We start from the raw sequence: 27,306 nt of genomic DNA, 5'->3' as shown, positions 1-27,306 counted from the left end.
GAATTGAACCTGGGACCCTTCAGTCCATGGGCCTATGCTCTAACCACTCAGCCAAACCAACCAAGGCTCACACTTTATTCTTTTTATCTTTTCTTTGCTGTCTATACTTCATTGTAGATCATTTCCATTGACTCATTCCACTTTTTTTATCTTCTGCTGCATCTAGTCTGTTACGTCTATCCAATGAATTCTTGTTTTTTTATCTTTATTGTTGAGAGTATTATAGATGTCTCCCCCTTTTCCCCCCATTGCCCCTCTCCACTCAGTTCCCACCCCACCCCAGGCCTTCATCACCCCATTGTCTGTGTCCTTGGGTAATGCATATATGCATCTAAGTTCTTTGGTTAATCTCTTTCCCCACCCCCTCCCCCCTTCCCTCAGAGGTTCGTCAGTCTGTTCCATGTTTCCATGCCACTGGTTCTCTTTTATTCGTCACTTTATTTTGTTGAATGCAGACTGGTGCAGCCACTATGGAAAACAGTATGGAGTTTCCTCAAAAAATTAAAAATGAAATTGCCATTTGACCCAGTGATCCCACTTCTAGGAATATATCTTAAGTATTCAATGAATCCTTAACTTCAGATAATTTATTTTCCAGTATTATTTTTTGCAATTCTACTTCTCTGATGAGATCCTTGATTATCCCTCATTAAACTCATCTTCTCTTCTAAATTCATTGGCCTATTTATTGTAATTATTTAAAATTTCTTGTTGGATAATTCCAACATCTGGATCTTCTGAGGGTCTGCTTCTATTGGCATTTTCCCCCTTAATCATGGGCCACATTTTTCTGTTTCCTTACATGCTTTATAATTTGGAAGGATACCAGTTATTATCTTTAAAAGAATGTTATTTTTTTCCCCAGAGAAGCGTGCCTTTCCTCTGTCTAGCAGCTAAGGTGAGGAGCTAATTACTGCCATCCATTTAGGAGTTGGGATGGGTTGTAGCATTAGTTTCCATTTATTGAAAGTTTCAGATGCCTTAGGGGTAAGCTCTGTCTGTGTTCAGTATAACGGGCTCCCAGCGCCATGAGCGCTCTGCTCTCCATCCTGACCGTGGGCTTACACAGTGATGCTCGGTGGAGAGAAACACAGAGTGAGCATAACACGCCAGCTCTTCTTTTTTTCTTTTTCTTTTATCCTCACCCGAGGATATGTTTATATTGATTTTAGAAAAAGAGGAAGGGGGAGGGAGAGAGAAAGAGAAACATTGATCGGTTGCCTTCCATATTTGTGCCTACTGGGGATCAAACCCACCACCTTTTGGTATACAGGACAATGCTCCAACCAACTGAGCCACCCAGGCAGTGCACGCCAGCTTTTCTTAGAGATTAAGGTAGCACACAAGCACTTTACCTGGGGAGAAACTTGAAGCATCTTTATATTAAAACAAGAAACACTGATTATGGAGTAAACTACAAAATTCACTTGACTTTTCCAGTAGAACAGAAGATGTCATCCATTCAACATCTGTCGCATGCTCATCTGTGCCAGGCACTGTGCTAACTCTCAGGCTCACTGGTGGCCACTGGGAAGAGCCTGAGGTGCCAGGTGCCACATATCTCCTGATGGCAGATGGAGGCTGGAACCTTGTTTCTTTCTGCACTTCCCTCTCGACCCTCTCCTTACAGGTCACTCTGAAGGGCAGACACGAGTGTCCCTGGCACAGGGAGATTTCTGTGGGAATGGCCAAGGGCATTGTCAACCTATAAAAGTGAGATGCCCTTTTAGGTGGGGGCTGCTTACAAACCCTTTAATGCTTCAGAAAAGAAGACGCCTCCGTTAAGGACACTATTCCTGGAACCAGAGGCGTCCGGACATGTGTGCATGTTTTCTAATCTTTTTGCTGTGTACTTCCTTTTTTCTTTTTAGGTTTGGGAAAAGTTCTTAAGTTCTGAAACTCCGCGGATTAATGTGTTTATGGCAGTGCCTACAATATACACCAAGTTGATGGATTATTATGACAAGCATTTTACCCAGCCTCACGTCCAGGATTTTGTGCGTGCAGTTTGTGAAGAAAAGATCAGGTAAATTAAAACAGTTCATCTTCCCATCCAAAAAGTCTTAAAGATCAGCAAATACAACTTATTTCTAATAAATAGGTTCTGCTAAGTTTTAGGAAGCGGTGTTTTCCACTTTCTTTAAAATATACACATTTATATCTGCATTATATATCTGTGTGTAGTGTATTGTGTATCTATCTCTATCCTGTCGTTCTGTAGATCTGTCTACGTGTGTCTCTTTGTCTGTATTCCATCCATCTTTCTCTGTCTGTCCTGTGGCAGAGTTTGAAGGATGAAGATAAGGACAGTGAACTGACCATCTTGCTCCCATCCTTTCTGATCCCACATTTACATGCCCCCCCAGCTCCCACTGTATCATTTCTCTCCATCAGTCTGTGGCCCTTTGAGCCCTCTGTGCCAGGGGCCCCATCACCCCCCTCCTGACAGCAGTGCACTAAGACTTTTGGGTCCTTCAGTGGCATGAAGTGCTCTGCACTCTCCTAGGAGCCAGTGACCACGGCTGGCTCTTCTCACCGTTATACTGAAGAGTGACCCACTTAGAGTGCACACCAAATGGGTAGCTTGGTGCGTTTTCACAGGCCCAGTAGACACATGTCACCAGAGAGACAACAAGCTATGGTTGTGGCGTGCACAACCTTTCAGCACTGTAGTGAGTGAGCTGCTAGACAAATGTGAATTTAAAATTCCGGTGTATTTGTGTGTGTGTTTCTGTGGCCTCCAGGCTGCTCTATGCCTCTGATTCCTACTCCTTAAGGACACAGGAAGGGCACCTTTGTTCCCCTGAGAGAATTCTGGATTATCTAAGACAAATACTTGATATTGTTATGATTTTGCTCCCACCATTCCTTTGCTCCTCTTCTGTAAAGACATTTTGGTGGAACTAGAGCCCGTGTCTGATGTTGCCTGCTACCCGTCACCTAATGGCCCACCCTCTCACAAGCTATTGTGGGGTTGGGCAGCTATCGATGGAGGCATCCAATGCTCAGCCACCAATACAGAAACGGGATTAGGAGCACATTCTACCCAACTCTGCAGAACACAGGACAGGACTGATATCAGAGAGAGAGGGAAAACCAGGGTGATTTCTGGGTAACAGAGGCCCTGAGACCTCCCCTATTAGTCTTGTGGTGAGTGGGTCCTGTGAGTGGTACATCTTTATAAGGAAACAACAGCCTTTTTTCTCCAGCTTGAACTAGAACCAAAAGTGTCTTTTTTCTACACATAATGCTTATGTGATGTGGTGTATACCAGAATAGTTAGAAGCTCCCAGATGTTATATAATGTCATTGTCACCATCGGGAGCCCTTTAGCACAAGATAGTATAGTACCTCTGCATATATCCCTCAGCTATGGACTGTGTCTTCTCATCTGCCCCTCTTACCCTTAGACCTGGTAGCATTTTGCCCGTAATCTAAACTCATAATCACCTTATTATTACTATTATCTAGGATTGTTTGTGCACAGCATGTTAATTATTTGCAGAGTGCCACCAAAGACCCTAAAATTATTTTTTTATTTTACCTTGATTACTCATTCCTTTTGAAGACCCATTTACGTTCTAAAATATACCCAACAAATTCTTTTCAAAGAACAAAGTTAAATTTTAGCACCCAACTATAGTTTTTATCATGAATTTTAAAATAGTGATGTTTTTATTGTACTGAAGATTGTTGTCATCTCAGAAGCTAAGGTTGCCTCTGGTTTGCTGGGTAGATTGATGGTTTCAGGATCAGCTGCCCTGCCCCTGCCTGTGCTAGAGAAGTGGAAGGACATCACAGGCCACACTCTGCTGGAGAGGTACGGGATGACGGAGATCGGCATGGCCCTGTCCAACCCCCTGACCGCAGCAGCTCGCTTGCCAGGTACACAGAGTGCCTTCTCAGGGTGCTGGCTGGGTGGCCAGGGCCTATTCCCTCTGGGCACTCACTTTAACCCAAGTGGCCAGTTAAGGATAAGCAGAAAGGTGTTCTTTATACCAGTGTCTTTTCCAGGTAACCTGGAGGGACAGATGGGAAGAACATGAGCCACCAGAAGCCATGTGCTCATCAGAGTGCCTCCTAGAGTGGGGTGCTGCTGATGTCCAGACCAAGTCGGCCACTGGTGAGAGCCTCCTGTCCAGGTACCCTGAGCCACACGCGGCCAGTGGCAGCAGGAGACATGACGGGGGGGGGTGGGGGGGGTGGCGGGGAGAGAATCCACCACCTGTGCTTGGTAGCCTGCACACGTCTGGATGACCTGCTGCTCTAGACAGGGATTCTTGTCTTTTGATCTTTCTGTCCAACCTTATCTAAGATTTTCCACTCTTTTTTTTTTTAAATCCTCACCCAGTGATATATTTTTATTGATTTTTAGAGAGAGGGAAAGGGAGGGAGAGAGAGAAAAACATCTGAGTGAGAAAGAAACATTGATTGATTGCCTCCCATACATACCCCAACCGGGAATCAAACCTGCAACCTTATGTAGGTCCCCTGACCAGGAATCAAACCTGCAACCTTTTGGTGCATGGGACGGTGCTCCAACTAACTGAGTCACCCCGGCCAGGACCACTCTGGCTTTCATTTAAATAGACCTTTAAATCCTAGGGAATCTTCATACAGAGCCCAAGGCCTGAGATGGGAACATGTTCTGTTCTATTCTTGACCCTTTTGTAGTCCTCACAAGAAGTCACCTCCAGTGTTCAGAACACATCAATATCTCATTTGAAATAAAAGTAAAATCATCCTGCATGTATAATTATATTTGTACATCAATTTAGCCTGTACATACAGTGAAATTCACCCCTCATGTTAATTATGTGAGTAGTCATGAAGCTACCACCACACTCAGTCTACAGAAGGGTTTAATCACCTCAAAACATTTCCCTTTTTGTTTGGTCAGCCCCTCCTTCACTCCAGGACCAGGTAGGCATTTACCTGTTTTCTCCTCCTGTAATTGTGCTCTTTCTAGAATGTCCTATAAAGGACTCCTTTTGGGTCTGGCTTTTCTCACTTAGGATACATCTACAACTCATCCGCGTCATCACATGTCCATTTCCATTGCCACGTGGGAATTGTGGTGTGGACAGGTCAGTTTATTAACCTGTTCACAAGCTGAAGTATGTTGGGTTGTGTCTAGTTCTGGACAGTTATCAGCAAAACTGTTGTAAATGTAGGTGTGCAGGTTTCTGTGTGAGCATCTGTCTTTATTCCTCATGGGTAAACACCTTGCAGTGGGATTGCTGGGTCAGAAGGTTGGTCTGTGCTCCACTTTATAAGAAGCTGCCAAACTGTCTCCAGAATAGCCCCTGAAATAGGGACCACTTGTCCTGCTGACAGATAGGGAGACCTAGGCTTTGAGAAATCATATAACCTGCCCAAGAGTGGGTACCTGACATTCACATCATTAGACAGGACACCCACTTTACTGAAGCACAGCGATACAACAGACAGCCCAGTTTGAAGGAAGAGAGATATGGCCAGGAGACCTTCTGGGCCTTAATTATAAGAGCAAACACAAGACCATGAAGCCAAGACCAGGAGCCAAGAGATGAGAGAGTGAGCAAAGGGCAATGTGGGGACCATCTGCAGGAAGGAGCCATGGGAACTGTCTGCAGGAAGGAGACTCAGGGACTGTCTGCGGCAGGTATTAAAGTGCAGGTCGGAGGCCCAGAGGCCCAATTGGGGGCTCACCCTCGGATGGTAGAGGGACCAGGAAAGCAGCCGCCCTGGACAGAGTTACACCAAGAGGGTCCCCACTGACTTGGCCTTCAGTTCCCTCTGAATAGACAGAACTCAAAGACTCTGAAACCCAAAGATTATTGGGCAGAAATTTCTGAATCTTAAATTATGGCTGCAACTCTTACAGAGGCCTCAAAGACAGTGTGTGGAACACCAGAACGTGGAGTGCCTATTTTCCTGGAGCCCTTTTAGGACTTTTCTGTGCACTGCAACTCCTGGGCTGGGGATCATCCAGCCGAAGACTATGAACTTATGTTGGAGCCCCAGCCTGTGTCCCCTTCACACTTAGGACACAGCTGTGCCACCTCTCCTGACTTTCCCATGCCTCTCAGTGTGTCGTTCTGGAGGTTCCTTCCTTTCTGCTGCCTACATAGCCTCTGAATGTTGCTCCTACGGTTGCTTGAACAACCACAAGGATTTATTTCAAGGTTCTCAAAACCTGATGGAGGCACGGAATGGCAAGGTCAGCCTCAAAGGAGGGGACACACTGTGTGAGGGTGGATGTTTGCCATGTGTTAAGCTCTGGGTCGGATCCGATCGTTCATTCCCTATGTCCCATGCGGTTATCGTGAAGGGAGATGAATAATTCATGACCAAGCGCTGCTGGGCCTAATGACGCTCTAATTGGAGGTTGAGATCAGAGGCGCTAATGGCTCCTGCAGTGGGACTCTGTGGAGCATTGACAGGAGCTCCAGGACCTTATCAGCCTGTTTCCATTCTCTAGGGACTAGCTGTAGAGCAGCCTCGCTCCCCAGATGCTGGACCAAGCTGCAGGCCAATTAAAGTTATCTAGGACGAGCAGACAACTGTTTTAAAGAGAGACGGAAAAATGACATGCCACTTCTGACTGTGGCCAGTTCTGCTGCCAGATGGACACTAGGAGGGCAGCACTGTTCATGTGGTGCTAGGAAGGGGCGCTGTCCATGTGGTGGCCACTGCCCAGTTGATCCTGCTGTGCCAGGGCCAGCTCAGGGGTAGGGTGGGGTGTCTTTCGGTCTCCAGGGCTGCCCCACCCCTATTTTCAGTCACTTCTCTCTGTGGACCTCACTTTTAGGTATCATCAGGGCTGTGAAACTCAAGTCGTTGTCTCTGCCTTGAAAATTTAACCCTATTGTGTTTGTGATGTCATGATTTATTAAGATTCTGTCAGCACTTTCATTATATATCTTCTTAATGGTTGGTAACTTTCATTTTGCAAGGGGAGGTGAGGCCTTACTGAACAGAGCAGAGAGAAACAGGAAGAGTGTGTGTGTGGTGGGGGGCAGTTTCTTCCTTTTAAAAAAGTATTAAAAAGAGAAATGAGTGGATTGAAAGGTGGCAGTCAAAGGGTACTAGGTGGGGAGGCTTGCCTCTTTTACATTTGAGGAGGAAAGCCATAGTTCCTTCTTCTGATAAGGAATATATACAGGTTGTCCCCCAAAAATGTATATACACTTTAACAGCTGATAGCTCAATTTTGAAAATGAAATGTGTTTTAATAAACACTGCCTTTATAATTATTCAAAGTGTGTGTATACATTTGTTTGGGACACCCTGGTTCAAGATGGTGGCAGATTAGGGAAATCTTGCTTGCAGTGCCTCCCAGAACCAAATTGGAAGTTAAATTGGGGGACAATCACCTGAAATACTAACTGGAAACTATCTGAAGAGGAGACTTTTAACCAAGGACTGCAGAAGCCACATCGAGACTGCTGCTATACAACAACTTGCATGACATGGTCAGAGTGGAGCCTCATAGTAAGCCAGCCTGAGGGTTGATTCCACACACGAACAGGCCAACATCAATCAAGACTCAGTTACAACAGAAGGGCCCACATAATCCACATAAGGGCCATACCTAGAGCATTTACCTCAGGAAATCAAGAAGACTGTGCCACTGGGTCCCACAGGGCACCTACTACATAAGGCCACCCCACGAAGACTGGGAGGCATAGCAGTTCTACCTAATACATAGAAACAAATACAAAGAGACAGCAAAATGGAGAGACAAAGAAACAATCCCCAAATGAAAGAAAAGGAGGCAACTCCAGAAAAAGAGTTAAATGAAATGATAGCAAACAATTTATCAGATACAGAGTTCAAAGTAATGTTTATAAGGTTACTCAAGGGACTTAGAATTACAAGAAACTTAGTCAGAACTACTACAACATGAAAGGGGAAATAGAAACCATGAACAAGGACCAGTCAGAAATGAAGAATATCATACCTGACATTAAGAATACACTGGAAGGAATTAAAAGTAAATTGAATGAAGTGGATGATCAAATCAGTGACTTAGAAGACGAAGAAGAAAAAAACAATCAGAGTAGCAAAAAGAAAAAAGAATTAAAAAGCAGGATAATTTAAGGGAACTTTGGGACATGAAACGTAATACCATCTGCATCATAGGGGTTAGAGAAGGAGAAGAAAGTGAGCAAGGAATAGAGAATCTGTTTAAAGAAATAATGACAGAAAAGTTCCCTAACCTAGTAAAGGAAAAAGTCACACAAGTTCAGGAAGCAGAGAGAGTCCCAGTCAAGATGAACACAAAGAGATCCACACCAAGACACATCATAATTAAAATGGAAAATGTTGAAGACAAAGAAAGAATCTTAAAGGCAGCAAGAGAGAGTAGACAGAAATTTACCTATAAGGGAGTTCCCATTAGACTGTTAGCTGATTTCTCATCAGAACACGTCAGGCCAGAAGGGAGTGGCATGAAGTATTCAAAGTAATGACAAGCAAGGACCTGAATCCAAGACTACTCTATCCAGCAAGGCTATCACTTAAAATTGAAGGTGAAATAAAGAGCTTCCCAGATTTAAAAAAAAAGGCTAAAGTACTATGTTACCACCAAACCAGCATGGCAAGAAATGTTAAAGGGACTGCTTTAAAAAGAAGAAATTCCTTGGCCTGTGTGACTCAGTGGTTGAGCGTTGACGCATGAACCCAGAGGTCACAATTTGAATCCTGGTCAGGGCACATGCCCGAGTTGTGGACTCAGATCCAGTTGGGGTGTACAGGAGGCAGCTGATTGATGATTCTCATCATTGATGTTTCTACCTTTCTCTCCCTCAAGGGAGAGAGTAAGGAAGATAGGTATAAAGAAAAAAAATGGCAACAAATAAGTACCTATCAATAGTAACCTTAAATGTAAATGCATTAAATGCTAAAGACATAGGGAAGTTGAATGGATAAGAAAACATGACCCATATATATGCTGTTTACAAGAGTCCCTCAGAGCAAAAGATTCATACAGACTGAAAGTAAAGGGATGGAAAAATATATTTCATACAAATGGAAACAAACCAAAAAAACAAAGGCCATAACTTCAAAACAAAGGCCATAACAAGAGACAAAGAAGGTCACTAGATAATACTAAAGGGATTGATCCAACAAGAGGATGTAACCCTTGTGCACATATATGCACCCAATATAGGAGCACCTAAATATATATATTTTTAAAAAAGAAACTCTTGTTGGACTTTAAGGGGGACATTGACAGCAATACAGTTATAATAGGGGACTTCAAAACCCCACAGACATCACTGGATAGATCTTCTAGACAAAATAATCAATAGGGAAACAGAGGCCTTAAACAATACACTAGAACAGATGATTTCATGGATATTTACAGAACATTTCATCCCAAAGCTGCAGAATATACATTCTTCTCAAGTGCACATGCAACATTCTTAAAGAGAGACCACATCTTAGGACACAAAATAAGTCTTAACTAATTCAAGAAGATTGAAATCATATCAAGCATCTTCTCAGATCACAATGGCATGAAACTAGAAGTCAACTACAATAAAACTCAAAAACATTCAAACACATGGAGGCTAAATAGCATGTTATTAAACAACGAATGGGTTACCAGTGAGATCACGAAAGAAATCAAAAACTTCCTGGAAACAAATGAAAATGATCACACAAGAACCCCAAATCTATGGAACACAGCGAAAACAGTCCTGAGAAGGAAGTTCATAGCATTACAGTCCCACCTCAAAAAACAAGAAAGCTCAAATAAACAATTTAACCCTACAACTAAAAGAATTAGAAAGAGAACAACAAGAAAAGCCCAGAGTAAGTAGAAGGAAATAATAAAGATCAGAGCAGAAATAAACGACATAGAGACTAAAAAAAATACAAAAGATCAATGAAACCATGAGCTGGTTCTTTGAAAAGATAAATAAGATTGATGAGCCTTCAGCCAGACTCATCAAGAAACAGAGAGAGGACCCAGATAAATAAGATCAGAAATGAGAGAGAAGTAGCAACTGATGCCACAGAAATGCACAGGATTGTAAAAAAATACTATGAACAACTATATGCCAACAAATTGGATAATCTGGGCTAAATGGACGAATTCCTAGAAACATACAATCTTCCAAAACTCAACTAGGAAGATTCAGAAAACCTGAATAGGCCAGTGACAACTAATGAAACTGAAGCAGTAATCAAAAAACTCCCAGCAAACAAAAGTCCTGGACTGGATGGTTTCAAAGGTGAGTTTTACCAGACATTCAAAGAACTAACACTTTTCCTCCTCAAACTGTTCCAAAAACATTCAAGAGGGAATACTCCCAAACTTTTTTAATGAGGCCAGCATTGTCCTAATTCCAAAAACAGAAAAAGACACTACAAAGAAAGAAAATTACAGGCCAATATCCCTGATGAACATAGATGCTAAAATCCTCAACAAAATATTAGCAAATCGGATCCAGCAATACATTAAAAAGATCATACACCGTGACTAAGTGGGATTTATCAGTCTGTTGCATGCTTCCATGTCTCTGGATCTGTTTTGTTCATCAGTTTATTTTGCAACAGACTGATGATTCTCAGAGGGAAGGGAGTGAATGGGAAGAGATTAACCAAAGAACTTATATTCATATATGCATAACCGATGGACACAGACAATAATTCGATGACAGCCTTGGGAGGGGGTGCAAGGGGGGTGGAAGGGGTCAATAGGGGAAAAAAGGGGGACATCTGTAATACTTTGAACAATAAAGATACTTTTTTTAAAAAAAAAGAAAAAGGAACCCACTGTGGGAGAACATATTAGCTAATGATATACGGTATCTGATAAAGGGTTAATTTCCAAAATATATAAAGAACTTATACAACTCAACAGCAGGAAGACAAACAATCCAATTTTAAAATGGGCAAAAGACCTGAATAGACACTTCTCCAAGAGGACATACAGATGGTCAATAGACAAGAAAAAATGCTCGACATCACTAATCATCAGAGATGCAAATTAAAACTACAATGAGGTATCACCTCACACCTTCCAGAATGGCTACTCTCAGTAAATCAACAAACAACAAGTGCTGGCGAGGGTGTGGAGAAAAGGGAACCCTAGTGCATTGTTGGTGGGAAGGCAGACTGGTGCAGCCACTGTGGAAAACAGTATGGAGTTTCCTCAAAAAGTTAAAAATGGAACTGCCATTTGACCTAGAGATCCCACTTCTGGGAATATTTCCGAAGAATCCTAAAACATCAATCAGAAAGAATATATTCACTCCTATGTTCATAGCAATGTTACTTACAATAGCTAAGATCTGGAAACAGCCCAAGTGCCCATCAGTAGGTGAGTGGATAAAAAAACTGGAGGACATTCACACCATGGAGTATTATGCAGCTGTAAAGAAGAAGGATCTCTTACCCTTTGCAGCAACATGGAGGGACCTGGAGAGTGTTATGCTAAGTGAAATAAGCTGGTCAGAGAAAGACAAATCTCCCATGATCTCACTGATATGTGGAATCTAAAGAACAAAATAAACTGATGAATAAAGTAAGTCCAAAGGCATGGAAGCATGGAACAGACTGACAGATCTCAGAGGGGAGGGGAAGGGAGGATGGGAGGAGATTCACCAAAGAACATACATGCATCTATGCATAGTCCAAGGACACAGACAATAGTCTGGGGAAGGCCTGGGGTGGGGCAGGGGCTGGGTGAACAGGGCAAAGTGGGGGAGGGAAATGAGGGACATCTGTAATTCTATCAGCAATTTTGTATATATATTTGGTCTTTGTCCCCATTCCCAGCAGAGAGGACTAAAACCCTTGGAATTTCCTAGGTCATAGTGTCTTTTTTTTATTTGTAACAAACCTCTTTCAGCCACACCCAAGTTTGTATTAATAAGGTGACTTGGAAAATCCCTGAGGATGGGGGCTGGTTGTCAAGGGAACCAACAGGGTGATTTGAGGGTTGGAAATCAGCCCCACCCTGAACGTGTAGGAGGGGAGAGGGGCTGGAGGTTGAGTTAATTACCAGTGAGTGTCCAGTGATTTAATCAATCGTGTGTGCAGAGTGGAACCTCTAATGAACTTCCCCCATACCTGCCCTAGGCGTCTCTTCCATCTGGCCATTCAGAGGTTGTATGTTTTATAACAAACTGGTCTTTTAGTAAGTAAACTGTTTCCTGGGTTGTAGCAAATTATTGAACCCCAGGAGAAGGTTGTGGGAACCTCTGATTTGTAGCCAAGTCAGGCAGAAGCTATGGGTAACACCACTTGTGACTGGGAGTCACTGAAGTGACCCACTGATGGTTGTGGGACTGATCCCTTAACCTTCTCCACGTGCCCCCCCCCCCCCCAATAGCTTCTGCAGATGGTCAGGCACAGCAAGGGGCAGACCCAGGAGGACTCCCTTGTCCACACACACCTCTCTGTGGTCCCAGGGCCTAGATGGAGCCTCTGTTTCCTTCCTGCTGGGGAGGTGAGTGCAGGACTCACAATTGAGGCGTCGCTGAATGAGCATGTTCAGTCAGGCCTAGAGATGAAATCCCTGCTTCGAGGCATCACACTTCTGCTAAGAGAGGCTCCTTGGAAGGAAGGGGGCGAGGAGCAGGCTTTCATGTCTGAGTGAGGCAGTCAGTCCTGCTTCAGCTTCTGTACTTAAGTTGATGAAGTGCCTCCTGATGAAATGGCCACATTCTGCTTGATTACTTAAGGTGTGTTTATGGAACTCTTTATCTCTGGCAGGTTCTTGAAGAAATCATATCTGACCAGTCTCAGAGGGTAATCAATCAATTTCCAGTATTTGATGTTTTGTTGTTACTCAGGCTAACCACCCTGCCCAGCGCTGCATTGCCCTCGTTCAAGCATCAAGAAAGATCTTACTGGGACGATTATGGGAGTGCTGGCAGCTCCACAGGGCCTGCGGCAGTGCCAGGGCAGTGTGGCCTGTCTGAGCATCCTCCTGCACGGCCTCAGCCCAGCCTCTCACACACGGCCTTTCTCTTCTGCATATTATCTGCCCAGTTTCTACTTTGAACCCTTTGTTCTGTGGCTTTTTACACACACACTTATCATAAATTATAACCAACACTCTAGTCACTAAGGGCTAAAAACAAGGTCAGCCTACTGAAATTTGACCATAAAACATGAGTGATTGGGGCCATCTGGAGACCTTGGACCCCTGGCCCGGGTGAGTGTCCCAGCAGTCAGGGCTATGGCCCTTGCTGGTCACCCTGCCAGCGTGTCTGTCAGTCTTCATCAGACCGTGAGGTCCAGGGAGGAGCAGTGTAAACTACAGGAGTTAAACATGTCACTGGAAAGAGAGATCAACAAAGGCATTATTTAATCTAGAAAAGATAATGACCTTGAGGTCAACTAGAAACCAAATTTAGAGTGTACAGAATGACAGCTGGTGTCGACTGCACCCAGGGTCAGGCTGAGCCATCAGCAGGAGAAGCATAGCCTGTGAGGTCAGGGGCTGGGCTTGGACCCACCTCCACATTCACAGGCTAGTCCTTGTCTCTGGTCCCATGTCTTTCTCCACACGAGATGAAATCCCTACTTCCAGGCTCTCTTGAGTCTTGAGTGTCCTAAGGCCTGTGTGGCCACTGGCTCCAAGTCTAAGTATAGCCAAGAAGAGACAGGAAGGCAAGCATAGTGCAATTCCTTTTATATGAAATGTCCAGAGCAGGCAAATCCATAGAGACAGAAAGTAGATTAGTGGGGACTGGCGGGCTGGGGGTGGGAAGTAACTGCTCATGGCACAGGCCTCCTTAGAGGTGAAGAAGAATTCTGGAACTAGATGGTGGTGATGATTGCATAACACTGTGGATGTGCTAAATGCCACTGAATGGCACTTTATAATGATCAGTTGTATCTTACATGGATTTCACTTTAATTTGAAAAATCTTGGGAAGCAAAAAAAAGGGAAGATGCTGGTCTGTCTGCTTCCAGCTGGGACATGACACAGATTTTCTGACCAGAGTTGAGGAAGGAGGCCTCCAGGACACGGGGAGCTCACCAGGGCGATAGGGCCTAGGCCTTGCCCCCAGGACCTCGGGCAGGAGATGGGCTGAGAAGTCAGGATGGTGTTGTTTTAGCAAAACAAGACTGACGTAGCAAACCTTGTAAAGAGTTTGGGTCCAGGACACTAAGCAAATTGCAGAGTTTGCTTACCCAGTTTCTGAGGATGTTTATCCCCTGACAAATCCTTATTGATTTCAGCAGTTATAATAAAGGCCCTAAAACCTTGAGGTGAATTCTCACAGACGCTGAGAGTTTGGGCTTGGAACCTCTGTCATGCCTTAGTCATATATTACAATAGCTGTGGGATACATCCAAGCCACCTGCCTCACCTTTGTAGGTTTGAAGTCTGATTACAAGCTGGCCCACTACTCTGGGGCCTTCAAGTGGGTGAAGGCACTGAACAAACCGTGGGTGCCTAATAAATGAACCAGAATGCCAGTGATATTATCCCACTGCCATGAGGATTCTTTTTCACTGTCCATCTTTCATCATCAGTGCCTCTTGGGACCTTTTCTGGACAGGTGCACTCCAGTGCCCTTACTGCTGCTCATCTAGGTGCTGGAGTACAAGTGGGAGCCATCCCAGCATCCTGCCCTGGGTGTTGGGAGGCCTTCCTAAGATGACTTGAAGGCTCTCTGGAGTATTCAGAGCCTCACCCTGCACGCTGTTAGGCACTGTGAGCACTGGCTGCTGCTGCAACAAGGTGGGCACCCGCTGCACCAAGTGGGGCCCCATGCTCTCGGGTCTTCTCTCCTCTGTGAGTGCTGTCCAGGCAGGATTTGGGTGCATCAGGTGTGCAGCCCTCTCCTTTGAAATCCCTCTGACCCCACCGTCTTTGTCTCGCATTTCTCCCCTCCTTGCAGGTTCTGTGGGGACCCCGCTGCCGGGCATTGAGGTGAGAATTGTGTCAGAAAACCCACAGAAGGAGGGCTGCCCCTACATCCACGTGGAAGGAAGTGAGGAAGGCACCAAGGTGAGCCTCTGTGTTTTCCCCTGGTGGCACGTGGGTGCTGTGCCATCATGATCACCCAGCAGGCCAGTCACAGAGGTTGAGGGTCTCTGCTTTGGTGGTGGAATCCCCACTGCTCAGGGATGGCCCTCCTGGATGATGGAGATGCTGGCTGGTGTTCTAGGCACTGCACTGTGTGGACAGTGTAAGAGGGCAACCAAGGCCTGCTGAACCCTGACCTCTAGTGCTCTGCCGGGCTTCTGCCTGGGCTCCATGCACTGGGGTTACTTTGAGGTGGGTCGTGACTGCACTGGCTAAGTACCACCCAAGTTAAAACAAGTCGCTGTCAGTGGGATCTGGTTAAAAATTCTGTGCTGGTGGGATCCTGGTGCCCACTCAGAGTGGACACCGACACAACTTCCAGGGCAGGTGTGGCCACTCCAGCAGCCTCGCTAAGGCTCTTTGGGCGGATTTACAGAACCCTTTGAATTAACGCTACCCATTTCTACTGAAATCGCTGGTAGCTCTCTCTTAGTTTCTGTACTGCTCTAAAATTCACAAGGGTGAAGAAGCAGGGAACACTGTCTCTTATTTCAGTGAAGATTTAAATAGCTACAAATGTGCTGGTCATAAGTGAAGGGGAGTCACAGGAAAGTTTAGGGATTCACGGGAAGTGAAATTTTGATTTAAAAGGAAATTATTTTCTCTACAGCAGATATCCATACTAGACATCACATGAGATTGATTCTGTTACTCAGAGGTTTCAGAAGACGACAGTAGTGAGTCCTCATTCCAGCTTATCCTTCATAAGCACCATTGAGTTGGTCAGTCTCCCAGCTCTGCACCTCACCTGTGCCAGGAGGGGCTGGCACAGGCCATGCTCTGTGGGCCCTTTTCCACATCTGAAATGGGAGGGCTGAGGAGATTGTTTTTGAATTTTTTTGTGGGAGCAAATAGGTAGAACTTGGATGCTTTAAAGTGTAACTTAATGAAAATTTCAGAATGATCAAAAAGTAGGTATTCTGTTTACCCAAGAAAACTTCTTACCTGGTCCCTCACTAGGTTCTCACTCTCTCAGCCTCTATTCCCAGATGTGATGACCTCTAGACACAGCCTTGCTCCCACACTGCCACCCTGAGGGTCCCGAGCCATTGCTTTCACTCCCTGACTGCCCTCTGCCAGGGCACTTGCCTCTGCACTGCTAGTCCAGGGCCATCAGCCACGTTCACACTGTGGGGTCCTTTTCTGGCTCTCAGCCTGTGCCCTGCACTGCTTTCCCCCACCCCCACCTCCTTGTGGACTCCCACCTACTCCCACGTCACCACCCCTCCCTGCATTTGATGGCTGCCTCCCCCAATGGACGCTTAGCCTGTGTGTCAGGTCAGGAATGTGGGTTCCAGGGACACTGCTCCATCAAGAGATCCCCAGAGAGAGGAACAGTGTAGGTTTATGGATCCATCAGATGCTAGTGGCATAGGCAGCAGCATCCCTGACTCCACCTCTGCCAGGTGCCAATCACCTGATGGCTCAGCCTCCATGTGCACCTGTTCTAGAGATGATGCCAGAGAGAAGGGGTGGGGGTGGGGAGCATCTCCCTCTTAAATTACAATACAATTTAAGTAATTCGCACCTGTGGTGGCAAGCAGCCGGCCATCTGACAGCTCCTCTCCCGTCTTTGATTGTTTCAGTCTACAGAGAATTGTGCACAGAAACTCGCTTAAAATAGAAAAAGCCGGTAGCTCTGGCCCAGAGCGCTTAACAGCCAGGGAGAAGGAAGCACTTGTTCCACAAGGGGGGCTCCAGGGATGTGCGAGCCACTGGCTAGAGCTCTGAGGGTCCATAGGGACAGGAGGGGGGTAAGGGAGCCAGGGTCTCATCCTTCCTGCATGGTGAGCTCTATACAGATACACCCCACTGTCTAAATGTGAAAGTAGGGGATTGAGGGTGTGTTCTAGAACATTTTCAACTCAGTGAAGGGATCAGGATGACAGTTCAGACTGGAGCTGCCCTGATAGCCTCATAGAGTCTGAGGACTACACCACTGGAAAAGATACCAGAGACCCTGTTGTCCCACACAGGGATTATGGTGGACCTGGACCTAATGTTTGGTCTCGTGACCAATGAGGCCACGCTTGGCAAAGGCCACCTATGGGGTGACCAAGACCAAAGGAGGGACCCCTGGTTAAGTCCTGGCTGCAGGGACCTGCTTCTTTTTCCCTGTGTCTTTCTTGAAGGAGGCCCTTTGTAGTAGGACACTTGCTCTCGAGGGTGTCACCTTTGAGGGCCGCAAACCATAAACAGGGCTTTGTGGTCTCACTCATGGGTAGAGTAATGACACCTCCCTCTTGTGTTTGATGGCATTTGTCAAACTACCTTTATCCTTTAAAAGTGGGGATTCAGAGATGTTTTTCAGCCCCTGCCCCCAGGACTTTGTAGAGTAAAAACAGAGCAGTACTCAGGCAGTCACCTACGTGGGCGTTCCACCCCATGAGATGCAACCTCAGCTCCAAGCAAATCACGGCCATACTTCCGTGCCCGTGCCACCTCCACCCCCACCCCGTCAGCGCTGCAGCATGTGGGATGAGCCTGGGCAGGGTTAGGCCTGAAGGTGTGAAAACTGAGGCCCAGGCCATCCTGAAGGAAGCTCATTTCTGTCCACTTCAGTGGCACGTTGCAGCAGAGACAGGAACTAACACTGGCCTTGTTGGGGACCGTGATTACTAATAAATAAAGGAGGAAGCTACAATCGCATGGACTGTCGATATAGGTGGCCTCTGCAGTGCTGCCAAGGCAGCAGCCTGTTCAGTTCCTGCATGGATTGTGAATGTGCTGCTAAAAAGTGTTGATACCGTCTCTGAAAAAGAGATTTGCCAGCAAAACCCTTCAGTTCCTGTCTGATACACTATAAATTCTGTTAGTGCAGCCCAAACTGGTAAGGACTGACTTTTTAATGGTCAGAAGTCAGGATGGCTGAAATGATTTGTTTCAAGATGTGTTTTTTAACTTTTAATTGGTAATAATTTTAAAGTCATAGAAAAGTTGCAAAAATTACAGTAGAAAGAATGCTGTACAACCCTCACCCAAGTCACTTATCATAAACACCTCCCTCTCTTTCTCCACACACGGGATTCCTTTGCGCTGTGCCCCATGGCCCTTCCCCCAGAACACCCCCCAGCACAGCAACCATGGCATGGGATCGGCATCTTTTTTTCTTTTTTTTAATTTGGCATGTTTATTTCCAATACTCTTTTTTTTTTTCTTTTTTTAAATATATCTTTATTGATTTCAGAGAGAGGAAAAGAGAGGGGGAGAGAGAGATAGAAACATCAATGATGAGAGAGTCATTGATCGGCTGCCTCCTGCTCACCCCCAACTGGGGATCGAGCCCACAACCTGGGCATGTGCCCTGACCTGGAATCGAACCCTGATCGCCTGGATCCTAGGTCGATGCTCAACCGCTGAGCCAAGCCTGGCCTGGGATTGGCATCTTATCAAATTCCTCTTCCACACTGTGGTCTTCCTCTTATCTACTGACCTTGCGATGTCACATGTGGCATTTTTCTCCACTTCAAGGTCGGTCTGGGGTCAGGTGTCTCCCTGGCTTGTCCTGAGGGCAAGTCTTGAACTTGGAAATGCCTCCTTCTTAGCCAGATAGTCAGCAGGCCTGCACACCTGAATGGTAGGCACGATATCAGCTGGTAGCATTTATGAAAGAGAAGTGCCGACTGAGCAGAAGTGCACCGTGTGGTGATGGTGAGCGTAGAACATGGAGCGAGGATATCTTCACTGAGAACCTCCCTGAAGCCAGCCTGCTGTGGGCACTGTGGCCTCGGCTTCTCCCATCCACTGCTTCCTTCTTGCATCCAACTAGCACATGAGGAGACTCCTCTGGGCCAGGCACCAAGCCCCATGTTGCTGCCAGGATCTGCAAACCTGTATCAGCAGTAGTCGCACCCCTCATGGCAAACAGTGAGGGGTGGGTGTCCCTCAGGCCTTTGCTGGGCCATGCAGTACTTCCTAGACAACAGGAGGATCCCTGTTAACTCCTGCACACCCAGAGCAAGGGGTTCTTACCAGCCCACATCACCCAGTAGCTGTGGTGCTTGAGGGGTGGGTGTATAAGGGCCAGAGGGTGACTCACTTGTCCTGGGTATGTGGTAAAGCGCACTTGTGTGCCCCACAGAATACAGTCTGGGTTCTCACTGTGGGTTGTCATGCAGTGACAGCATCGTGTCTCTAGAGGTGTCCCTGAGTATGTAGCTGCCCTGGCTGTGGCCAGCAGCCCAGGGGGCTCAGTTGTCCCAGCTGCCTGTGGCTCTGCTTACAGCACTTCCTGAACCTTGCAACTTTGTCTGGTGGGACTTCAGGGGGAATCTCACTGGAGGAGTGGGTGCCCTTCCCCTCCCCCGCTGGGAGGTTCTCTGGCACCATTTGAAGTAGTTCTTCCACCTTCATGGTTTCCTCTGGCTGCTACCTCCCTGCTGGGCTGGGTTAACTCGTGGCTTTGTTTGCTGCGATGCATCTTTCATGTGCTGCAGCCTCCAGCTGGCTCCCGCCTATAAACTCTGCACGTCTCGCACTGTCTCTTTATTTATTTATTTTTTATTTTTTGAAATTGCTTGCTTACATGAGAGTTGAGCGCCAGCCAGCAACAATGGGGTCCATCAGCAGAGAAAGGGCTTCACAGCTGTATGTAACACAGAGGGTAAGCAGGCCTTTACACAGCATCGTCTTGCTGAGAATGCAAAGAGACCCATGTGGTATGTGCATTGGCCGGAGCAGGACAGTGGCTATGAGCACTGCTTCCTTTTATTTCTTCTAAAAAATTAATTATCTCATAGCTTATCCATATGCAGGCTGTCACTCTGGACAGCAGACTGCTCTGTTGCCTCCTCCCTGTGCCACCAGCATCTCCAGTCCCCTCCCCTGTCACTGCCATCTGTCACTACGTGTGCTGCCAACTGCTATACATGACCCACAGTGGGGCCTGGAACGCTCTGCCCCACGATGGTAATGGTGCTGTCCCCACAGAGACACTTGAGACAAACCACAGACAGTTCCTTGCCTGTTGGGCTGCATTGGAGTCACCACCTCTATCAAGGGCCAGGTAGGAGGCTGCATGACCCTAAAGGGGGAATCTCGCATGGAAAAGAGTCCATTTGTCACCCTGATGTGCCAGGTGAATGCCTGCAAGCGCTCAGCTGCCCTGTGCCTCTCTCTTCCCAGCTGTCAACCAGAGCCTGCCCCTGAATACCCTTTAAGGCATGCTCTGAAACGCAAGGCCGGAAGTCCCGCCTTCCTCCCATTGGCTCATTCCTATGCAGATGGCCAGTTCTTTCTGGTCCAAGCAGTGGGAAATGCTTGGCTGGGCAGCCCTTCATCAGGGTACAACGGGAGCCCACAGTCAAGGAGGGGTCCTTAGGGACAGGCACTCTGCCATGCATCCTGCCCCTGCTTACCTGCTTGGATTCTGGCACCTTCTTCTAGTATGCCTTCCACCACAGAGAGGCAGAGCCTCTTCTCATCATGAACAGGGCAGGTGTCAGGGGTTCCACCTGGGGACTTCCCAGCAACGCCTGCCACTGATAGAGAAAAATGCAGTGCTGCTCCCAGCAGGTCACTAGGCCAGTGGGACATGGTTCAGAGTTGGGGCAGACACTGCAGCCTTTGAGAGTGGGATTCAGGCTGCTTCAGATGAAGAAGCGTTCCTTCTCGTGTTGGCAGCTCTCAGGCATGGCGCTGGTCATAGTAAATGGAGAGGCAGCCATGTGCAGGTGCCTGTGCCCTCAGTCACACAGTGTACCTGTAGGCACAAAGACGGGAGTCCCCTGTGAACACAGCCCAGATTTTCATTGCCGTGTGGAAAGCAGGTGTGATATGAAGTCACAAGAGACTGCCAGGCACCCAGGGTCTGGCTGCGTGCCCCATCCAACCTGTACCCGAAGCACCCTCAGGAACAGCTGGGGTCCCCAGAGCATAGGGAGTGGGCTCCACTGAGCATCCACCCAGCCCTGCTCCTCCTAGCAGATGTGGATGTCATCTCCAAATGGTTCTGAGGAATCCCAGCAGAACCCCTGCAGGGCTCTGGCTCTGCATGTGGCTTGGTGATGCGAGTGGCAGATTTTAGTTGAAGGCAAGGTTTGTTATACACTATTTTAATTTGTTATTTCTCTATGGTATTCTCCTCAGACTGTTCTGGTTTATCTTCACTCTTGATATTCTCACAACCTTGTCTCTAAAGTTTCCTTCAACCACCAAAATTAAATTGACCTACTGTCAAGGTGTCCAGTGAGTTAGTATGACATAAGCAAATGTGCGATGGACATGTGTGTGTTCAGAGCTGTGTCTGGTGGTTCACTTTTACCCTCTCCCCCAAGAAATGAAAATGCTTGTCTTTTTTGGCATAAAGAAAATGATAACATATCTTAGTTACTTGATATTTGCTTTCCATAGACCAGAAGTTCCCTAGGCAAATCTCAATGAAGTTAGGACTGGTGAATTGGCCTGTCTCTGTGATATTTATCCTGTGGCAGACATGTCAGGTGAACCTAAGAAAGGGCTCAGATTAAGTGTTGAAAGGGATTGAATGGGACTTGGGGGGCTCTAGTTGAGAGAGAGTTGGTTTTGGTACCAGAAGACCCTAGCTTTGTACTCTACGTGTCTGTGGCCCCAGAGCCTGTGTGCTGGCAGCTGCTGTGCTTGAGGGCTGGTCAGTGTGCCATGGGACATCAGTGCTATGTCTGCAGACAGCAGTCTTCCTCGTTCACCAAATCCAAGTTACCGTCTATGGTGAGACACAGCCCTGTTTCAGAGACACTAAATGTAAAAAAAAAAAAAAAAAAAAGCCCCTCAGAATTCATGGAATTAGCATCTCTTCACTTCATGCAACTTGCCTGGAATAAGATCATAAATATCTTTTCTTTCTGTGTGAAATCAGAAATTGAGGATACAGTGCTGGGGCGTGGGCAGAAAGCCCTCTCTTGATGAGCTCTGGTCCCCATTTCCCGCCCACTACACAGACCAGCCCTGGCTGTGGAGAGGAGGGCAGGGCGTGGCTTTGCTGGGTCTGGACTTTGAGGTCCAGCTCAGATGGAGGAACAAAGAGAGGGTCCACAGATGGCAGGAGCTGAGTTTTATAGTTTTACAGTTTATATCTATGATGCATTTTGAGTGAGTTTTTGCATAATATGTGAGGTTTAGGTGGAGATTACTTTTTTGCATGTGATTTTTCCAGTTTAAAGACTATTTGTTAAAAAGACTACCCTTTCTTCATTGAGTTGTTGTTGCAACTTTGTGAGAATTGATTGTACATATTTGAACACATCTATATATAGGTTATATGTTGTCTCCTATTGATCCCTGTGTCTGTTCCTCTGCCAATTCCACAGTCTTACCTGCTATAACTTTATAGTAAGTTTCTAAACTGAGGTGTTATTCCACCAACTTCATTCTTGTTCAAAGTTATTTTGGCTCTTCTAGTTCTTTTGCCTGCTCATACCAATTTTAGAAAGAGTTTGTCTATATCTACAAAAAATCTTCTTGGAATCTTGATCAAAATTGCATTAAATATATAGACCAACTTGGAGAAAATTCACATCCCTAGTATGATGAGTCTTCAAATCCATGAACACAGTGTGTACCTCCATTTACTTAGGTCTGCTTTGGAGCATATGTGGGGTGAGGGGGTGGGGGTGGAGAGTTCAGCTTACAGAACCTGTACAGCTCTGTTAGGTTTATGCCTCAGTGTTTCCTCTTTTCCCCTCCTTCTGTCCCTCCTCCTCCTTTCCCTTGTCTTTTTCAACTTTTGTAAGTGTAGAGTTTTTTGTTTGTTTATTTCTAATTGCTCATTGCTGGTATATAGAAGTACAGTTGATTTTAGTGTTCAGCTTCGTATCCTTTAGTAACCTTGTTAAATTCAGTTATCAGTTCTAGGAGATTTTGTAGATTTCTTGGAATTTTCTACATATACCAGTCATGTTTTCTGCAAATAGAAACAGTTTTATTTCTTCCTTTCCAATCTGCATGCTTTTTATTTCTTTTTCTTGCCTTATTGTCCTGACGAGCATTTCCAGTATGATGGCAAATAGGAACTGGAGCGTGGATACTCTTGTCTAGTTTCAGGTCTTACGGGGAAAGTATGTAGTCATTCACTGTTAAGCATGACATTAGCTGTAGACTTTTTGTAGATTCCATTCTATTTATGATATGCTGAGAGTTTTATCATGAATGGATGTTGTATGTTTTTAAATGCTTTTTTTCCTGCATCAATTGATTTTTCTTCATTAGGCTGCTAATATGGGATTGTATTGATTGATTTTCTAATATTGAACCAGCCTTGCATTTCCAGGACAAACCCCAGTTGGTTGTGGTGTGTCATTTAATTTGTATACTGCTGGATTTTATTAGTTTACATTTTGTTAAGGATTTTTGCATCTGTGTTCATGGGGGATTTTGGTCTGTAATTAATTGCCTTGTACTTTTTTTTCTAGTTTGGGTATTATAAAATGAGTTGGAAATTGTTCCCTCTTCTTCTATCTTCTGGAAGAGTTTATATATAATTGGAGTTACAGGGGTTTTTAATGTTTTTTAGAATTTACCAATGAAAGCATGTGGGTCTAGAGGTTTCTTTTTTGGAAGATTTTAACTGAATTCAACTTCTTTAATAGTTATAGGACTACTCAGGTCATTTATTGCATATTGGGTAAGTTTTGATAGACTGTGATTTTTAAGAAATTGGTCCATTTAAGTTGCTAAATTTATGTGCATAGAGTTTTTCACAGAATTCCCTTATTAACCTTTCAGTCTATGTAGAGTCTGAAGTGATACCCTTCCCATTGCCCATACTGATCATGAGTGTCTTCCATTTCTTCTTTCTTTGTTATTTTTGCTAGAAGTTTTGTTGATCTTTCTTCAAAGAACTAGCTTTTTTGGATTTATTGTATTTCCTCTATTGCTTTTCTCTTTGTAATCTTAGTTTTTGTCTTATCTTTATTGTTTCTTTTTTTCTGCTTGCTTTTTAACAATTTTTCTCTTTTCTAGTTCCTTTTTTTTTAAAACACAATTATTTAAGACCTTTTGCTAACAGGTGCTTGCGGTTTGTTGACTTTTTAAAAAAAATCAAGTTGTAAACTTTTTACAAATTAAAAATGAGGTTCTTAAAAATATTAACTTGACCAGATATGAAACAATTTAAAAAACTTTAAAGGTGTATTGAGAAAAACCAAGCTTTTGAAAAACAAAAACCAATGTTTGTCAATACCAAAAAGAGACATCTTTAGGTAAAAATAATAAACTATGCTGCATAGATAATGCAGATAGTTCTAGTTGCCTGGTCAACAGACAAAAAGCAGGCACTGAAGGTCTTCAGCTCTAATCTTTTGTTCATTTCTTATTGCTGTAATTTCATATTCATTCCTTCTTGTTGGATGACTGAACTGGATGATGGTAGATGGTAAGCTGGCATTTACTCAGCCCCACCCTGCTCAGCCTTGAGAGCAGGCGAATTATCAGCTGGTGGATCAGCTGCTTTTGCCTCTTTGGCATCTTGTGGTGTGGGGTTTTCTGGGCGTCTGCATCAGTAATTGAAGTTTCAAGGGTACCGACGCTGAGGTGGCTGCTGACCTTGGGTCTCCGCCTTCATTTTCCTTACCTTCTTCATTGCCGTCCTCTCTAGGCTCTCTTTGGTGAGGAAGGCCCGGCGGAGTCGTGGTCTATGGCCCCGATACATGTTCTGTCTCACTGGTCTACCTTGTTCTGCACCCTGGTTGCCAGCGCCCTCCATCACTTCTCGCCGCACAGAGGGCCTGGAATGCTGCTGTCGACGCCCATAGGGCCTCCACGTGTAGTGAGGTGGGAACTTCACCTGCAGTAGGGCCTGGCCTTCAGGAGCACTCTCCGATCCCTCATTCCCTTCCCCACTCTCACCATCCTGGTAGTTCTGCTGGCAGTTGCATGGAGGACCCTGCGACGTGGAGAGCGCCTGTAATGGTCATGGGAGGCTGCATATTTACTGCCTTACATGTTCACTGGATACCTACTGGCACTCCACCAGGCCTGTAACAGTTGCTGCCTCCACACCCTTTTCTCCTTCAACAGCATCAGACTTCACAGCCTCTCCATCATCTCCTACACCAGAAGGTACCCCTGGGGTTCTTCTTTATGGCAGCCTGGTATACAAACACATCTGCCTTGGTGTATTCCTGTTGATGAAACCATATCCGTTTCTTACATTGAACCATTTTACTGTTTCCAAAACCTTCGTGGTGATGACCTTTTTGTCCCTGCTGGCAAGTGCCACTGATGGGAGGCTGCCAGGGCCTCTGCTGCCTTCACCGTTGCCTGGTGCCGGGCGTGGTGTCAGCAGGGCTGAGGGTGGGGGCGGCAGGCTGCTACTCAGGTCTCAGCCTCGCTGCTCATGGTTGCAGTGGTGGTGACTGGCGCCAGCTGCTGCAGCTACGGCTCCTCCCAGGTGTGATGGCGACTAGGCCGGCGGTGGTGGGGCTACTGAGGGCCTCTGGGGTCGGCTCTGTGCTCCCGCTACCGATCGAACTTCTAGTTTCTTAAGTCATAACTTTAGGTTATCGATTTGAGACCTTTTCTCTTTTCTAATATATGCATTTAATGATATAAATTCCCTCTAAGCACTGTTTTAGCTGTACCCCCTCCCCTAATGTTGATGTGTTGTACTTTCATTCAGTTCAAAATACTTTATAACTTTCTAATTTTTCTTAAGACAACCTCTTTGACTCATGGATTATTTATAAGTGTGGTATTTATCTTCCTTCCAAGTGTTTAGAGATTTTTCTGTTATTGATTTCTAGCTTATAGTCAGAAGACATGCTTGATATGATTTCAGTTTTTAAGAATTTGTTAAAGTATGTTTTATGGCCCAGAATATGTGGTGCTGCTTGGTGAATGTTCTGTTGGGTTGGAGTCTAATTATCAGTTAGATGTAGGTTGTTAAGGGTGTTGAGCTCTTCCACAGCCTTGCTGGTTGCTGATTCCTGGTTCTGTTACTAGTGAGGAGTGTTGAATTCTCCAACTAAGCCAGCGGTGGCTTACCAGAGGAATGTACCTGTGACCTCACAGGGGCCTCCTCTGCATATGCTTTTCTGGCACCATGGACGCCCCTGCTCAGTTTCTTCTAAAACCGAGCCTCCCTCCCACCTTTCACTGTGGTCACATTGGAGAAACACTGAGCTCCCCTGCTTTCCACGACCACGTGAATTCCAGTGCCACTGTCTCCTGGCACCCAAGTCTCCCTCCTGGAGCTGCCGCCTCTGTTGACTACTCTGTCAGCTCCCTTTTCACCAAGCAAAGCAGCCACCTCCAGAGCTGCTCCAGTAGCCACAGGCAGGGTGCAGGCAGTTGCTTGCTTCTCCTGAGTTCCCTGGTTTATCCAAAAAATGCCCTGAACACAGGGTTGCATGGGAAACCAGGAGCATGGCTTTCAGAAGCAGACAGGCAGCTAATCCAGCCAGGCACAAGCTCTGAGACCTGGCCACTTACTCACATCTTTGAATCTACAGGATGCAGCTGTTTTAGGATGCAGAGATAACCGACAGCCCTACCCAGGGCAGGGTGAGCTCAGGGAGCAGCTCTGATTGAGTTTCTGTGTTGAAAGCTGTTTCTCAACCATTTCCAACAGTGTTTAATTTCAGAAAAGCATGGTGGTCCTCAGGTCGGGCAGGGGCACAGGGAAGGCAGGTGGAGACCCCATCCTGGGAGGTATTGCTCTGACGTGCATGTTTTTCTCCCACACCACAGGTGGTCCCGGGATTCAAGGAGAAGGAAGGGGAGCTCTTGGTCAGGGGACCCTCTGTGTTCCGGGAATACTGGGGCAAACCAGAAGAAACAAAGAAAGCCTTCACCTCAGATGGCTGGTTTAAAACAGGTAGGGGGCAGGGCAGAGAGGGAGAGGGCAACAGAGGAGAGGGCCTGAGGGAAGGAATATCACTTGGCCACTCCAGGTTGTCACCACGCTTGGACAACCCAGAATCTTCTGTCACGGGCAGAGACAGGGCTAGAGGGTGCACTTTGTGTCTCACATCTTCGTAGCTGCATCTCCACTCAGCGCCTCCGCCCCCTGCTGGCCTCTAAAAGGAAACTCCTGAGGCCTCAACACTCAGGAGGGCCAGCAGCCCCTGCCTGGTAGTCCTATTACCCCTCTTGGGTCAGGACGCATCCCCCCCTTTCCCAGTCACCACTGCACTGTAAGTCAGAGATCCTCCTCACCCCCTCCCACCCACCCTCTCTCTTAGCCCATCATGCTTTGTAAATCTTCCTTCACCCTATCAGGATCAAAGTCGTTCTGATGGGATGTGGTTTATTTTTGGTGTAGGTTATTCATTTCCCTATTCCCT

The 27,306-nt window shown here is 46.0% G+C and overlaps 1 protein-coding gene and 1 pseudogene across 1 annotated transcript in view; one reads left to right on the top strand and one right to left on the bottom strand.

Annotated features, from left to right (window-relative positions):
• ACSF3 (acyl-CoA synthetase family member 3) overlaps positions 1–27,306 on the top strand; it is a 59,825-nt gene that overhangs the window by 14,294 nt on the left and 18,225 nt on the right. The window contains exons 3-6 of the mRNA XM_016221072.2: positions 1,872–2,026; positions 3,737–3,885; positions 14,859–14,968; positions 26,711–26,837. Coding sequence (XP_016076558.2) covers positions 1,872–2,026; positions 3,737–3,885; positions 14,859–14,968; positions 26,711–26,837 — 541 coding nt within the window. The remainder of the gene's footprint in view (positions 1–1,871; positions 2,027–3,736; positions 3,886–14,858; positions 14,969–26,710; positions 26,838–27,306) is intronic.
• LOC148091006 (Y-box-binding protein 1 pseudogene) lies at positions 24,408–26,690 on the bottom strand (annotated as a pseudogene).

Source organism: Miniopterus natalensis, chromosome 18, assembly GCF_054644295.1.
Source record: "Miniopterus natalensis isolate mMinNat1 chromosome 18, mMinNat1.hap1, whole genome shotgun sequence".
In the NCBI taxonomy this organism is placed as follows: domain Eukaryota; kingdom Metazoa; phylum Chordata; class Mammalia; order Chiroptera; family Miniopteridae; genus Miniopterus; species Miniopterus natalensis.
This window is presented reverse-complemented; position numbering and strand designations above follow the sequence as displayed.